General features: G+C 45.8%; 1 protein-coding gene across 1 annotated transcript in view; it reads right to left on the reverse strand.

Annotated features, from left to right (window-relative positions):
• LOC106613407 (transcriptional coactivator YAP1) overlaps positions 1-15,106 on the reverse strand; it is a 67,142-nt gene that overhangs the window by 25,787 nt on the left and 26,249 nt on the right. Inside the window, exons 5-6 of the mRNA XM_045724945.1 lie at positions 7,693-7,871; positions 6,587-6,720 (exon numbers count right to left, since the gene is read on the reverse strand). Coding sequence (XP_045580901.1) covers positions 6,587-6,720; positions 7,693-7,871 — 313 coding nt within the window. The remainder of the gene's footprint in view (positions 1-6,586; positions 6,721-7,692; positions 7,872-15,106) is intronic.

A 15,106-nucleotide genomic window follows, 5' to 3' on the forward strand; every position in this document is an offset into this window, starting at 1 on the left:
CGACTTCGGCGGAAGTCGTGACAGGAGTTAAGTGAACAAAAAAAGAAAATGGTTGCACATCCCAGAGCCCATGTGTGTCTGTGAGCAGGAGTTGTGAAAGAGAGAGCTTTCAATTTTGTGCAGATATGGGATATACATTTTAAAATAGATTATAAATATAGTTTATTTATTTATTGTCCTATCATGATGGAGCGGTCTCCAACACTATACCCTAGACACCCACCTGAACGACCCACACACACTAAGGAGAAGTTCTTATCTGTTTTATAGACCTACTGTAAGTAGCCAATAGGCAGGCAGTGGTTCTGAGCCTGTCTGACAGGGTTGGTCCAACAGTGGTTCTGAGCCTGCCTGGCAGGGTTGGTCCTGCAGTGGTTCTGAGCCTGTCTGGCAGGGTTGGTCCAGCAGTGGTTCTGAGCCTGCCTGGCAGGGTTGGTCCAACAGTGGTTCTGAGCCTGCCTGGCAGGGTTGGTCCAACAGTGGTTCTGAGCCTGTCTGGTCAGGATTGGTCCTACAGTGGTTCTGAGCCTGCCCGGCAGGGTTGGTCCTACAGTGGTTCTGAGCCTGCCCGGCAGGGTTGGTCCTACAGTGGTTCTGAGCCTGCCTGGCAGGGTTGGTCCTACAGTGGTTCTGAGCCTGCCTGGTCAGGATTGGTCCTACAGTGGTTCTGAGCCTGCCCGGTCAGGATTGGTCCTACAGTGGTTCTGAGCCTGCCCGGCAGGATTGGTCCTACAGTGGTTCTGAGCCTGCCTGGCAGGATTGGTCCTACAGTGGTTCTGAGCCTGCCCGGCAGGATTGGTCCTACAGTGGTTCTGAGCCTGCCTGGTCAGGATTGGTCCTACAGTGGTTCTGAGCCTGTCTGGTCAGGATTGGTCCTACAGTGGTTCTGAGCCTGTCTGGTCAGGATTGGTCCTACAGTGGTTCTGAGCCTGCCCGGCAGGATTGGTCCTACAGTGGTTCTGAGCCTGCCTGGCAGGATTGGTCCTACAGTGGTTCTGAGCCTGTCTGGTCAGGATTGGTCCTACAGTGGTTCTGAGCCTGTCTGGTCAGGATTGGTCCTACAGTGGTTCTGAGCCTGCCCGGCAGGATTGGTCCTACAGTGGTTCTGAGCCTGCCCGGCAGGATTGGTCCTACAGTGGTTCTGAGCCTGCCCGGCAGGATTGGTCCTACAGTGGTTCTGAGCCTGTCTGGTCAGGATTGGTCCTACAGTGGTTCTGAGCCTGCCCGGCAGGATTGGTCCTACAGTGGTTCTGAGCCTGTCTGGTCAGGATTGGTCCTACAGTGGTTCTGAGCCTGTCTGGTCAGGATTGGTCCTACAGTGGTTCTGAGCCTGTCTGGTCAGGATTGGTCCTACAGTGGTTCTGAGCCTGTCTGGTCAGGATTGGTCCTACAGTGGTTCTGAGCCTGTCTGGTCAGGATTGGTCCTACAGTGGTTCTGAGCCTGTCTGGTCAGGATTGGTCCTACAGTGGTTCTGAGCCTGTCTGGTCAGGATTGGTCCTACAGTGGTTCTGAGCCTGCCCGGCAGGATTGGTCCTACAGTGGTTCTGAGCCTGTCTGGTCAGGATTGGTCCTACAGTGGTTCTGAGCCTGTCTGGTCAGGATTGGTCCTACAGTGGTTCTGAGCCTGCCTGGCAGGATTGGTCCTGTAAAGCCAGAGCCCCCTGATGGGAGAGCATAATATACAAGGAATTCTCAAAGCCGCTAATGAGAACCTTGACGACCTTGTACCTAGCCGGTGGGGATTCCAGGGGGGGTGCCCCCCCACCCAGGCAGTGGCAGCGCTGGCATCACTAGCTGCAGTAACCCATGGGGAGAGGGTCACACTCAGACAATCAGAGAGGGGGTATATTATTGTGGTCCTGGTTGCACAAAATCATCAAAAGGTCTGACTGCAGAGATGCTTGGGGGAACGGTCACAGCGGGGGACCAGTGTGTGTTTCAGGGGAAAGGGGTCTATCTGTGCTCCGTTCAGCTAGGACTCGATATTAATCACATCTCCACATTCTTGCTCAATTTTGCATGACTTCTCAAACAACTTATCTCTTGAGACTTGGGGATGGAACATCTGTTGAACATCTGAGCTTGTGGTTGTTTCTGGGGAAATTGTGTGTGTGTGTGTGTGTGTGTGTGTGTGTGTGTGTGTGTGTGTGTGTGTGTGTGTGTGTGTGTGTGTGTTTCCCACATCTGTTGCTATGAGGTAATGATGTTAGGGATAAATATAGGATGAATCACAATAATTGTGAATACTTGCTAAAAGTGTAAATGTTGTAATACCAATTCCGGTTATAGGTAACAATCCTTCGTATGAACTGCCAAAATGATTGGGCATATTATTCACTAATTGTGGAAATAAAATAAGATATACAAGATGTTTTAATATATACTTTTAAATAACTATATACAATACAATGGAGGTGAGCGTTTTGGCTGTTAATCTGCTTCTGTTCTGTGGGTGGCACTGGGAGCTCTTTATAAAGGATGGGTCCTCATCTCTCAAAGGCCCTAGGATCCAGCTGGACAGGGGTGGTCTGCCAGTCACTGGGACGACCTGGGATACAGGTGGACAGGGGCGGTCTGCCAGTCACTGGGACGACCTGGGATCCAGGTGGACAGGGGCGGTCTGCCAGTCACTGGGACGACCTGGGATCCAGGTGGACAGGGGCGGTCTGCCAGTCACTGGGACGACCTGGGATCCAGGTGGACAGGGGTGGTCTGCCAGTCACTGGGACAACCTGGGATCCAGCTGGACAGGGGTGGTCTGCCAGTCACTGGGACGACCTGGGATCCAGGTGGACAGGGGTGGTCTGCCAGTCACTGGGACGACCTGGGATCCAGGTGGACAGGGGCGGTCTGCCAGTCACTGGGACGACCTGGGATCCAGGTGGACAGGGGCGGTCTGCCAGTCACTGGGACGACCTGGGATCCAGCTGGACAGGGGCGGTCTGCCAGTCACTGGGACGACCTGGGATGCAGCTGGACAGGGGCGGTCTGCCAGTCACTGGGACGACCTGGGATCCAGGTGGACAGGGGCGGTCTGCCAGTCACTGGGACGACCTGGGATCCAGGTGGACAGGGGTGGTCTGCCAGTCACTGGGACGACCTGGGATCCAGGTGGACAGGGGTGGTGGTCTGCCAGTCACTGGGACGACCTGGGATCCAGGTGGACAGGGGCGGTCTGCCAGTCACTGGGACGACCTGGGATCCAGGTGGACAGGGGCGGTCTGCCAGTCACTGGGACGACCTGGGATCCAGGTGGACAGGGGTGGTGGTCTGCCAGTCACTGGGACGACCTGGGATCCAGGTGGACAGGGGTGGTGGTCTGCCAGTCACTGGGACGACCTGGGATCCAGGTGGACAGGGGCGGTCTGCCAGTCACTGGGACGACCTGGGATCCAGGTGGACAGGGGCGGTCTGCCAGTCACTGGGACGACCTGGGATACAGGTGGACAGGGGTGGTGGTCTGCCAGTCACTGGGACGACCTGGGATCCAGGTGGACAGGGGTGGTCTGCCAGTCACTGGGACGACCTGGGATCCAGGTGGACAGGGGTGGTGGTCTGCCAGTCACTGGGACGACCTGGGATCCAGGTGGACAGGGGTGGTCTGCCAGTCACTGGGACGACCTGGGATCCAGGTGGACAGGGGTGGTCTGCCAGTCACTGGGACGACCTGGGATCCAGGTGGACAGGGGTGGTCTGCCAGTCACTGGGACGACCTGGGATCCAGGTGGACAGGGGTGGTCTGCCAGTCACTGGGACGACCTGGGATCCAGGTGGACAGGGGTGGTCTGCCAGTCACTGGGACGACCTGGGATCCAGGTGGACAGGGGTGGTCTGCCAGTCACTGGGACGACCTGGGATCCAGGTGGACAGGGGTGGTCTGCCAGTCACTGGGACGACCTGGGATCCAGGTGGACAGGGGTGGTCTGCCAGTCACTCGGACGACCTGGGATCCAGGTGGACAGGGGTGGTCTGCCAGTCACTGGGACGACCTGGGATCCAGGTGGACAGGGGCGGTCTGCCAGTCACTGGGACGACCTGGGATCCAGGTGGACAGGGGCGGTCTGCCAGTCACTGGGACGACCTGGGATCCAGGTGGACAGGGGTGGTCTGCCAGTCACTGGGACGACCTGGGATCCAGGTGGACAGGGGCGGTCTGCCACCTGCACCTCATCATTTCCCTGATTACTCCCCCTATATCTATAGCACTGGGTTGTCATTTCCCGTTAGGCGTTAGTGTCTCTGCTTATGTTCTCGTGTCCAGATGCTTCTCTTGGTTTTGTATCATTACAGGTTCATTTACAGTAAATTCTCCAAATGCACCTGCTTCCTAACACCCTGCGTCTCCACATGACTTTGCTACCATGTAAAGGAAAATACCTGTCTATTTGTGGAAAACTCACCCTGATTAACTCTTTAGTCATGTCCCAGTTGACCCTGATTAACTCTTTAGTCATGTCCCAGTTGACCCTGATTAACTCTTTAGTCATTTCCCAGTTAATCTATTTGCTTATGGCCTTGCCTACACCTAGCGACCTGCTTTTTAAATTATATGAGAAAAAAAAGATTCCATTTTATTTGGAATGGCATTTCATTCATTTATATAATGAAAATGAATTCGGAGGGCAGAAATTATTAAATAATAAAGCATTTGACCTCTCACTAAAGGCTTCAGTCATACAAAAGTTATACTTAAATCTGAACTGGTTCTCTACCAGATTAGTAAAAATGTCTCACGCCATGTTCAAAAATAGCCTTTTTCCCTTTATTCACATTACAACCTCTTGGTTTTAGCTCTGACATGCACTGTCAATTGTGGGACCTTATATAGACAGGTGTGTCTTTCCAAATCAAGTCCAATCATTTGAATTTACCACAGGTGGACTCCAATCAAGTTGCAGAAACATCTGAATGATGATCAATAGAAACAGTATGCGCCTGAGTTCAATTTCAAGTCTCATAGCAACGGGTCTGACTACTTATGTAAATAAGGTATTTGTTTGTTTTTTTATACATTCGCAAACATTTGTGTGTAGACTGCTGAGGAGTTTTATTTATTTAATCCATTTTAGAATAAGGCTGTAATGTAACAAAATGTTGAAAAAGTTAAGGGGTTTGAATACTTTTCGAATGCAAGTGAAAAGAAGGAAGCCTGTACAGAATATAAATATTCCAAAACATGCATCTGTTTGCGACAAGGCACTAAAGTAATACTGGCAAAGCAATTTACTTTTTGTCCTTAATACAAAGTGTTATGTTTGGGTCAAATCCAACACAACACATTACTGAGTACCACTCTGCATTCTTTCAAGCATAGTTGTGGCTGCATCATGTTATGGGTATCCTTGTAATCATTAAGGACTGGGGAATTTTTCAGGGTAAAACCAAAACAGACAGTTGGGAGATTAATTCACCTTTAAGCAATAACCTAAAACACAAAGATAAATCTACACTGGAGTTGCTTACCAAGAAGACAGTGAATGTTCTTGAGTGGCCAAGTAACAGTTTTGACTTAAATCTACTTGAAAATCTATGGTAAGACCTGAAAATGGTTGTCTAGTAATGATCAACAACCAATTTGACAGAGCTAGAAAATAATTTTAAAAAGAATAATGTCCAAATGTGTGGAAACCTCTTCGAGTCTTACAGAGAAAGTCTGTAATCGCTGCCAAAGTGTTGACAAAGGGGTGTGAATACCTACGTAAATTACATATTTCTGTATTTAATTTTGATTTTTTTTCCCCCCGAACATTCCTAAAAACATGTTGTCATTATTGTCACTGTGTGTAAAGATATGTAATCCATGTTGAACTGGGAATAAGTCAAGGGGTTTGAATACTTCCTGAAGTAACTAATACTTTAAACACTATTTCACAAATCATGAGTCGTGTACTTTTCCCATCTGTGTATTGGGGCGGCAGGGTAGCCTACTGGTTAGAGCGTTGGGCCAGTAACCGAAAGGTTGCTGCATCGAATCCCCGAGCTGACAAGGTAAAAATCTGTCGTTCTGCCCCTGAACAAGGCAGTTAACCCAGGTAAAATAAATGTACAAAAATATCGGTAAAGTCTAGCCGATCTAGAACACTCAGAGCTTGTTTCCTGGACACAGATTTAACTAAACTAAGGCCAGGATTCAATTCGATTGCGTATTTGGACAATGTGCCATTTAAAGGTGAAATCCGATTCACTGTAAACACTGTGTCAATGTGCTTTCCGTGAAGGCGGGAACATTGCCTTTAAAAGGTCCATTGCAGACAAAGCAGGATCAGAATTCCGGCCTAAGACAAATAAGTTCCAGACAAAGAGGTAGGCGTACCTGTCATTGTAATGGCTTATGGTAGACCTAGTCCATTATAACACTTTCTCTAAGCTCATAAGGCGTACCTGTCATTGTAATGGCTTATGGTAGTTCTAGTCCATTATAACACTTTCTCTAAGCTCATAAGGCGTACCTGTCATTGTAATGGCTTATGGTAGTTCTAGTCCATTATAACACTTTCTCTAAGCTCATAAGGCGTACATGTCATTGTAATGGCTTATGGTAGACCTAGTCCATTATAACACTTTCTCTAAGCTCATAAGGCGTACCTGTTGAGGAATGGGTCATTGCTGTTGGTGGTCATGATTCTGGCGTCCTGGCCCAGCCCAGGGGATGAGACGGGGTTAGGGGTTCCCCCATCCAGCTCCATACTGGTGGGCAGTTGGTTTCTCAGAGCAAGCTCCTTCAACACACAACATACACATTCCACGTCTTAGTGGAGCACATACACATGACTTGCCAATTAGCAAACCCTTTTATCCAAAAGCACACATTTTTGTACGGGTGGCCCCAGGAATCGAACCCACAAACATGACTTGCAACCGCCATGTTCTACCAACTGAACCACACAGGACCATAGTAAGCTGTAATTCTATGTTTTTGACTGATATTCTGATTACCTGTTTGTTTAATTTCTACTAAGTAAACGTGTCAGTGGCTCTATAACGCTACTACATTATCTCAGAACACTCCTCAGCCCAGATCATAACTGATCACACCACTCAGGAAATATGTGTTAAGACTGAAAGAACTAAGTCTGTCTGTCTGTCACAGAGTTCATTTGCGTTCTATCCACTGTACACTGTATATGAAGTTAAATCTAGGATTAAACAGATAGACATCATCACACAGTTAAGTGATCCTTCCACTTGTGTGGTGAGACTGGGATACTGTGTGGTGAGACTGGGATACTGTGTGGTGAGACTGGGATACTGTGTGGTGAGACTGGGATACTGTGTGGTGAGACTGGGATACTGTGTGGTGAGACTGGGATACTGTGTGGTGAGACTGGGATACTGTGTGGTGAGACTGGGATACTGTGTGGTGAGACTGGGATACTGTGGTGAGACTGGGATACTGTGTACATATAAACATAGACATGGATCTGAGTTGGGATTCAGGTCAGGTTATATAGACATGGATCTGAGTTGGGATTCAGGTCAGGTTATATAGACATGGATCTGAGTTGGGATTCAGGTCAGGTTATATAGAGATGGATCTGAGTTGTGATTCAGGTCAGGTTATATAGACATGGATCTGAGTTGTGATTCAGGTCAGGTTATATAGACATGGATCTGAGTTGTGATTCAGGTCAGGTTATATAGACATGGATCTGAGTTGGGATTCAGGTCAGGTTATATGGATTTCTGCTGACCTGTGGTCTGGTGCGGAGCAGCTCCTGGTGTTTCAGTCTCAACCTCTCCTTCTCCATCTGCAGCTGCTGGAGCCTCATCTGGTTGCTGCCCACCATGACTCCTTCACTCTGGGGTCTGGAGGGCAGCTGGCCCCCCTGCTTACCTGGAGCACTCTGGGTGATACGCTGCTGGTTCAGGCCTACAGGGGGGGGGGGGGGGTTATTTATCAGATTTTACAACACACAAATCATCCAGCATTGTTGGTGTACTGTTCATTTGCTGTACTGTGAATTGGGTGTACTGTTCGCTTAAGCAATCTCACTAGAATAAAGACCTCCATTCCTGCCATTATTGAAAGAGATTGTGATACCTCACATCTCGAAATTGGGCTACTTAATGTTAGATCGCTCAATTCCAAGGCAGTTATAGTCAATGAACTAATTACTGATCATAATCTTGATGTGATTGGCCTGACTGAAACATGGCTTAAACCTGATGAATTTACTGTGTTAAATGAGGCCTCTCCTCCTGGTTACACTAGTGACCATATCCCCCGCGCATCCCGCAAAGGCGGAGGTGTTGCTAACATTTACAATAGCAAATTTCAATTTACAAAAACCCCCAGATGTTGTCGTCTTTTGAGCTTCTAGTCATGAAATCTATGCAGCCTACTCAATCACTTTTTATAGCTACTGTTTACAGGCCTCCTGGGCCATATGCAGCGTTCCTCACTGAGTTCCCTGAATTCCTATCGGACATTGTAGTCATCGCAGATAATATTCACATTTTTGGTGACTTTAATATTCACATGGAAAAGTCCACAGACCCACTCCAAAAGGATTTTGGAGCCGTCATCGACTCAGTGGGTTTTGTCCAACATGTCTCCGGACCAACTCACTTCCACAGTCATACTCTGGACCTAGTTTTGTCCCATGGAATAAATGTTGTGGATCTTAATGTTTTTCACCATAATCCTGGACTATCGGACCACCATTTTATTACGTTTGCAATCGCAACAAATAATCTGCTCAGACCCCAACCAAGGAGCATCAAAAGTCGTGCTATAAATTCTCAGACAACCCAGAGATTCCTTGATGCCCTTCCAGACTCCCTCTGCCTACCCAAGGACGTCAGAGGACAAAAATCAGTTAACCACCTAACCGAGGAACTAAATTTAACCTTGCGCAATACCCTAGATGCAGTTGCACCCCTAAAAACATTTGTCATAAGAAACTAGCTCCCTGGTATACAGAAAATACCCGAGCTCTGAAATAAGCTTCAAGAAAATTGGAATGGAAATGGCACCACACCAAACTGGAAGTCTTCCGACTAGCTTGGAAAGACAGCGCCGTGCAGTATCGAAGAGCCCTCACTGCTGCGCGATCATCCTATTTTTCCAACTTAATTGAGGAAAATAAGAACAATCCGAAATGTCTTATTGATACTGTCGCAAAGCTAACTATAAAGCAGCATTCCCCAAGAGAGGATGGCTTTCACTTCAGCAATAAATTCATGAACGTCTTTGAGGAAAAGATCATGATCATTAGAAAGCAAATTAAGGACTCCTCTTTAAAACTGGGTAGGACTTACCCAGATTTAAATCTGCCAGTACCTAGGATCAAGGGAGACACTAAAGTGTTTTAGTACTATATCTCTTGACACAATGATGAAAATAATCATGGCCTCTAAACCTTCAAGTTGCTTACTGGACCCTATTCCAACTAAACTACTGAAAGAGCTGCTTCCTGTGCTTGGCCCTCCTATGTTGAACATAATAAACAGCTCTCTATCCACCGGATGTGTACCAAACTCACTAAAAGTGGCAGTAATAAAGCCTCTCTTGAAAAAGCCAAACCTTGACCCAGAAAATATAAAAAACTATCGGCCTATATCGAATCTCCCATTCCTCTCAAAAGAAATTGAAAAAGCTGTTGCGCAGCAACTCACTGCCTTCCTGAAGACAAACAATGTATACGAAATGCTTCAGTCTGGTTTTAGACCCCATCATAGCACTGAGACTGCACTTGTGAAGGTGGTAAATGACCTTTTAAGGGCGTCAGACTGAGGCTCTGCATCTGTCCTCGTGCTCCTAGACCTTAGTGCTGCTTTTGATACCATCGATCACCACATTCTTTTGGAGAGATTGGAAACGCAAATTGGTCTACATGGACAAGTTCTGGCAAGGTTTAGATCTTATCTGTCGGAAAGATATCAGTTTGTCTCTGTGAATGGCTTGTCCTCTGACAAATCAACTGTACATTTCGGTGTTCCTCAAGGTTCCGTTTTAGGACCACTATTGTTTTCACTATATATTTTACCTCTTGGGGATGTCATTTGAAAACATAAATGTTAAATTTCACTGCTATGCGGATGACACACAGCTGTACATTTCAATGAAACATGGTGAAGCCCCAAAATTGCCCTCGCTGGAAGCCTGTGTTTCAGACATAAGGAAGTGGATGGCTGCAAACTTTCTACTTTTAAACTCGGACAAAACAGAGATGCTTGTTCTAGGTCCCAAGAAACAAAGAGATCTTCTGTTGAATCTGACAATTAATCTGGATGGTTGTACAGTCGTCTCAAATAAAACTGTGAAGGACATCGGCGTTACTCTGGACCCTGATCTCTCTTTTGACGAACATATCAAGACTCTTTCAAGGACAGCTTTTTTCCATTTACGTAACATTGCAAAAATCTGAAATTTTCTGTCCAAAGATTATGCAGAAAAATGTATCCATGCTTTTGTTACTTCTTGGTTGGACTACTGCAATGCTCTACTTTCCGGCTAAAGCACTAAATAAACTTCAGTTAGTGCTAAATACGGCTGCTAGAATCCTGACTAGAACCCCAAAAATTTGATCATATTACTCCAGTGCTAGCCTCCCTACACTGGCTTCCTGTTAAGGCAAGGGCTGATTTCAAGGTTTTACTGCTAACCTACAAAGCATTACATGGGTTTGCTCCTACCCATCTTTCTGATTTGGTCCTGCCGTACATACCTACACGTATGCTACGGTCACAAGACGCAGGCCTCCTAATTGTCCCTAGAATTTCTAAGCAAACAGCTGGAGGCAGGCTTTCTCCTATAGAGCTCCATTTTTATGGAATAGTCTGACTACCCATGTGAGAGACGCAGACTCAGTCTCAACCTTTAAGTCTTTATTGAAGACTCATCTCTTCAGTAGGTCCTATGATTGAGTGTAGTCTGGCCCAGGAGTGTGAAGGTGAACGGAAAGGCACTGGAGCAACGACCCGCCCTTGCTGTCTCTGCCTGGCCGGTTCCCCTCTCTCCACTGTGATTCTCTGCCTCTAACCCTATTACAGGGGCTGAGTCACTGGCTTACTGGTGCTCTTCCATGCTGTCCCTAGGAGGGGTGCATCACTTAAGTGGGTTGAGTCACTGATGTGATCTTCCTGTCCGGGTTGGTGCCCCCCCTTGGGTTGTGCCGTGGCAGAGATCTTTGTAGGCTATACTCGGCCTTGTCTCAGAATGTTAAGTTGGTGGTTGAAGATATCCCTCTAGTGGTGTGGGGACTGTGCTTTGGCAAAGTGGGTGGGGTTATATCCTGCCTGTTTGGCCCTGTCTGGGGGTATCGTCGGATGGGGTCACAGTCAGGGGGCTAGGGTCAGTCTGTTATATCTGGAGTATTTCTCCTGTCTTATCCGGTGTCCTGTGTGAATTTAAGTCTCTCTCTCTCTCTCTCTAATATATTTAAATAAAAAAAATATATAAAAAAAAGTATTCCACAATGCATCTCAAAGTCTTCCAGAACAGATCACAAGTCTTCCAGAACGCATAAAACAGTGAATCTCCTCCTCTTTCTGACTCACAGACAGGCAGACTATGTTAGTTTACTACACTGTTGCAATGTGAATTGCTCATAAGGACACACACACACACACACACACACTCTGGGAAGGGTGTGCCAGCTGAGTACTATTAAAATGACCTGCAGCTTTCTGTTCTTTGAAGGTTGGGTCAATATTTGTCTGCTGTCAATTTAACAGGGAGGCTATTGCCAGGCTGTTGCATTTCCAGGGTGCTGCATTTCCTGGGTTGAGATAAGAAAAAAAGAAAGACACAACTACAAGTGATAGAAAGGGTTAAGGTTAGGAACTAGTGAAAGAAAGGGTTAAGGTTAGGAACAAGTGATAGAAAGGGTTAAGGTTAGGAACTAGTGATAGAAAGGGTTAAGGTTAGGAACTAGTGATAGAAAGGGTTAAGGTTAGGAACTAGTGATAGAAAGGGTTAAGGTTAGGAACTAGTGATAGAAAGGGTTAAGGTTAGGAACTAGTGATAGAAAGGGTTAAGGTTAGGAACTAGTGATAGAAAGGGTTAAGGTTAGGAACTAGTGATAGAAAGGGTTAAGGTTAGGAACTAGTGATAGAAAGGGTTAAGGTTAGGAACTAGTGATAGAAAGGGTTAAGGTTAGGAACTAGTGATAGAAAGGGTTAAGGTTAGGAACTAGTGATAGAAAGGGTTAAGGTTAGGAACTAGTGATAGAAAGGGTTAAGGTTAGGAACAAGTGATAGAAAGGGTTAAGGTTAGGAACTAGTGATAGAAAGGGTTAAGGTTAGGAACTAGTGATAGAAAGGGTTAAGGTTAGGAACTAGTGATAGAAAGGGTTAAGGTTAGGAACAAGTGATAGAAAGGGTTAAGGTTAGGAACTAGTGATAGAAAGGGTTAAGGTTAGGAACTAGTGATAGAAAGGGTTAAGGTTAGGAACTAGTGATAGAAAGGGTTAAGGTTAGGAACTAGTGATAGAAAGGGTTAAGGTTAGGAACTAGTGATAGAAAGGGTTAAGGTTAGGAACTAGTGATAGAAAGGGTTAAGGTTAGGAACTAGTGATAGAAAGGGTTAAGGTTAGGAACTAGTGATAGAAAGGGTTAAGGTTAGGAACTAGTGATAGAAAGGGTTAAGGTTAGGCACTAGTGATAGAAAGGGTTAAGGTTAGGAACTAGTGATAGAAAGGGTTAAGGTTAGGAACTAGTGATAGAAAGGGTTAAGGTTAGGAACTAGTGATAGAAAGGGTTAAGGTTAGGAACTAGTGATAGAAAGGGTTAAGGTTAGGAACTAGTGATAGAAAGGGTTAAGGTTAGGAACTAGTGATAGAAAGGGTTAAGGTTAGGAACTAGTGATAGAAAGGGTTAAGGTTAGGAACTAGTGATAGAAAGGGTTAAGGTTAGGAACTAGTGATAGAAAGGGTTAAGGTTAGGAACTAGTGATAGAAAGGGTTAAGGTTAGGAACTAGTGATAGAAAGGGTTAAGGTTAGGAACTAGTGATAGAAAGGGTTAAGGTTAGGCACTAGTGATAGAAAGGCAATATGATCAATATGAAAAGGTCCATGGTGAGAAAAACAAGACAAACTGGGCCTTATCAGAAGTGTCTGGTCGGTCACATCTGGGTATAGGTTTAGTGTCTGGTAGGTCACATCTGCCAATCAGTAGTGTTGTGAAAAGGTAGGGGTGGTATACAGAAGATAGCCCTATTTGGTAAAAGACCAAGTCCATATTATGACAAGAACGGATCAAGTAAGCAAAATTAAATGACAGTCCATCATTACTTTGAAGGTCAGTCAATCCAGAACATTTCAAGAACTTTGAAAGTTACTTCAAGTACTTCAGTCGCAAAAACCATCAAGCACTATGATTAAACTGGCTCTCGGGAAGGATAAGTTCATTAGAGCATGAGCACCGCCACAAGAACGGAAGACCCAGAGTTATCTCTGCTGCAGAGGATAAGTTCATGAGAGTTACCAGCCTCAGAAATTGCAGCCCAATTAAATGCTTCACAGGGTTCAAGTAACAGACGCATCTCAACATCAACTGTTCAGAGGAAACAGGCCTTCATGGTCAAATTGCTGAAAAAAAAACACTCCTAAAGGACATCAATAAGAAGAGACTTGCTTGGGCCAAGAAACACGAGCAATGGACATTAGATAGGTGGAAATCGGTCCTTTGGTCTGATGAGTCCAAATTTGAGATTTTTGTTTTCAACTGCTGTGCTATTTGTGAGATGCAGAGTAGGTGAACGGATGATCTCTGCATGTGTAGTTCCCACGGTGAAGCATGGAGGAGGAGGTGTGATGGTGAGGGGGTACTTTGCTGGTGACACTGATTTATTTAGAATTCAAGGTACACTTAACCAGCATGGCTACCACAGCATTCTGCAGTGATACGCTATCGCATCTGTTTTGCGCTTAGTGGGACATTTGTTTTTCAACAGACAATGACCCAAAACACACCTCCAGGCTCTGTAAGGGGTTTTTGACCAAGAAGGAGAGTGATGGAGTGCTGCATCAGATGACCTGGCCTCCACAATCACCTGACCTCAACCCAATTGAGATGGTTTGAGATGAGTTGGACCGCAGAGTGAAGGAAAAGCAGTAAAGAAGTGCAAGGCATATGTGGGAACTCCTTCAAGACTGTTTGAAAAGCATTCCAGATGAAGCTGGTTGAGAGACTGACAAGAGTGGAGGCCAGGTCATCTGATGCCAAGAGTGGGCAAAGCTGTCATCAAGACAAAGGGTGGCTACTTTGAAGAATCTCAAATAAAATATATTTTGCTTTGTTTAACTTCTTACGTATCATTGGGACGCTAGCGTCCCACCTCGACAACATCCGGTGAAATTGCAGAGCGCCAAATTCAAATGACAGAAATCGTAATATTAAACATTCATGAAAATACAAGTGTCATACATAATTTAAAAGCTTAACTTCTTGTTAATCCAGCCGCTTTGTCAGATTTCAAAAAGGCTTTACAGCGAAAGCACACCATGCGATTACCTGAGGACAGCGCCCCGCACACAAAAGCATTACATACATTTCCCAACCAAGCAGATGTGTCACGAAAGTCACAAATAGCGATAAAATAAAATCAATTACCTTTGAAGATCTTCATCTGGTTGCAATCAAAAGGGTCCTAGCTACATAACAAATGGTCCTTTTGTTCGATAAAGTCCTTCTTTATATCCCAAAAAAGTATGTTTCAATGGCGCGCTTGACTCAGTAATCCACCGGTTTCCCTCGTTCAAAATGCATACAAATGAATCCCGTAAGATACCAATAAACTTCTTCCAAACATATCAATCAATGTTCCTAATCAATCCTCAGGTACCCTAATATGTAAATAAACGATAAAAATTTAAGCCTGAGAATACCGGAGACCATTACCGGAGATAAATAACGAAGTGCATGCCCTTACCGGAACGCGCAACAAACACTACAGCCAAAATTGGAGCCACTTACAAAAACTACAAATTCTTGCTCATTTTTCAAAAAACAAGGCTGAAACTCTTTCTGAAGACTGTTGACATCTAGTGGAAGCCCTAGGAACTGCAATCTGGGAGGCCTTCCTTTTATATTCCCATTCCCAGCCATTGTAATCAATTGTGAGCTGGAGAAGAAAAAAAAATATGGATGGATTGTCCTCG

The sequence above is a fragment of the Salmo salar genome, chromosome ssa09 (genome assembly GCF_905237065.1).
Source record: "Salmo salar chromosome ssa09, Ssal_v3.1, whole genome shotgun sequence".
Lineage (NCBI taxonomy): Eukaryota > Metazoa > Chordata > Actinopteri > Salmoniformes > Salmonidae > Salmo > Salmo salar.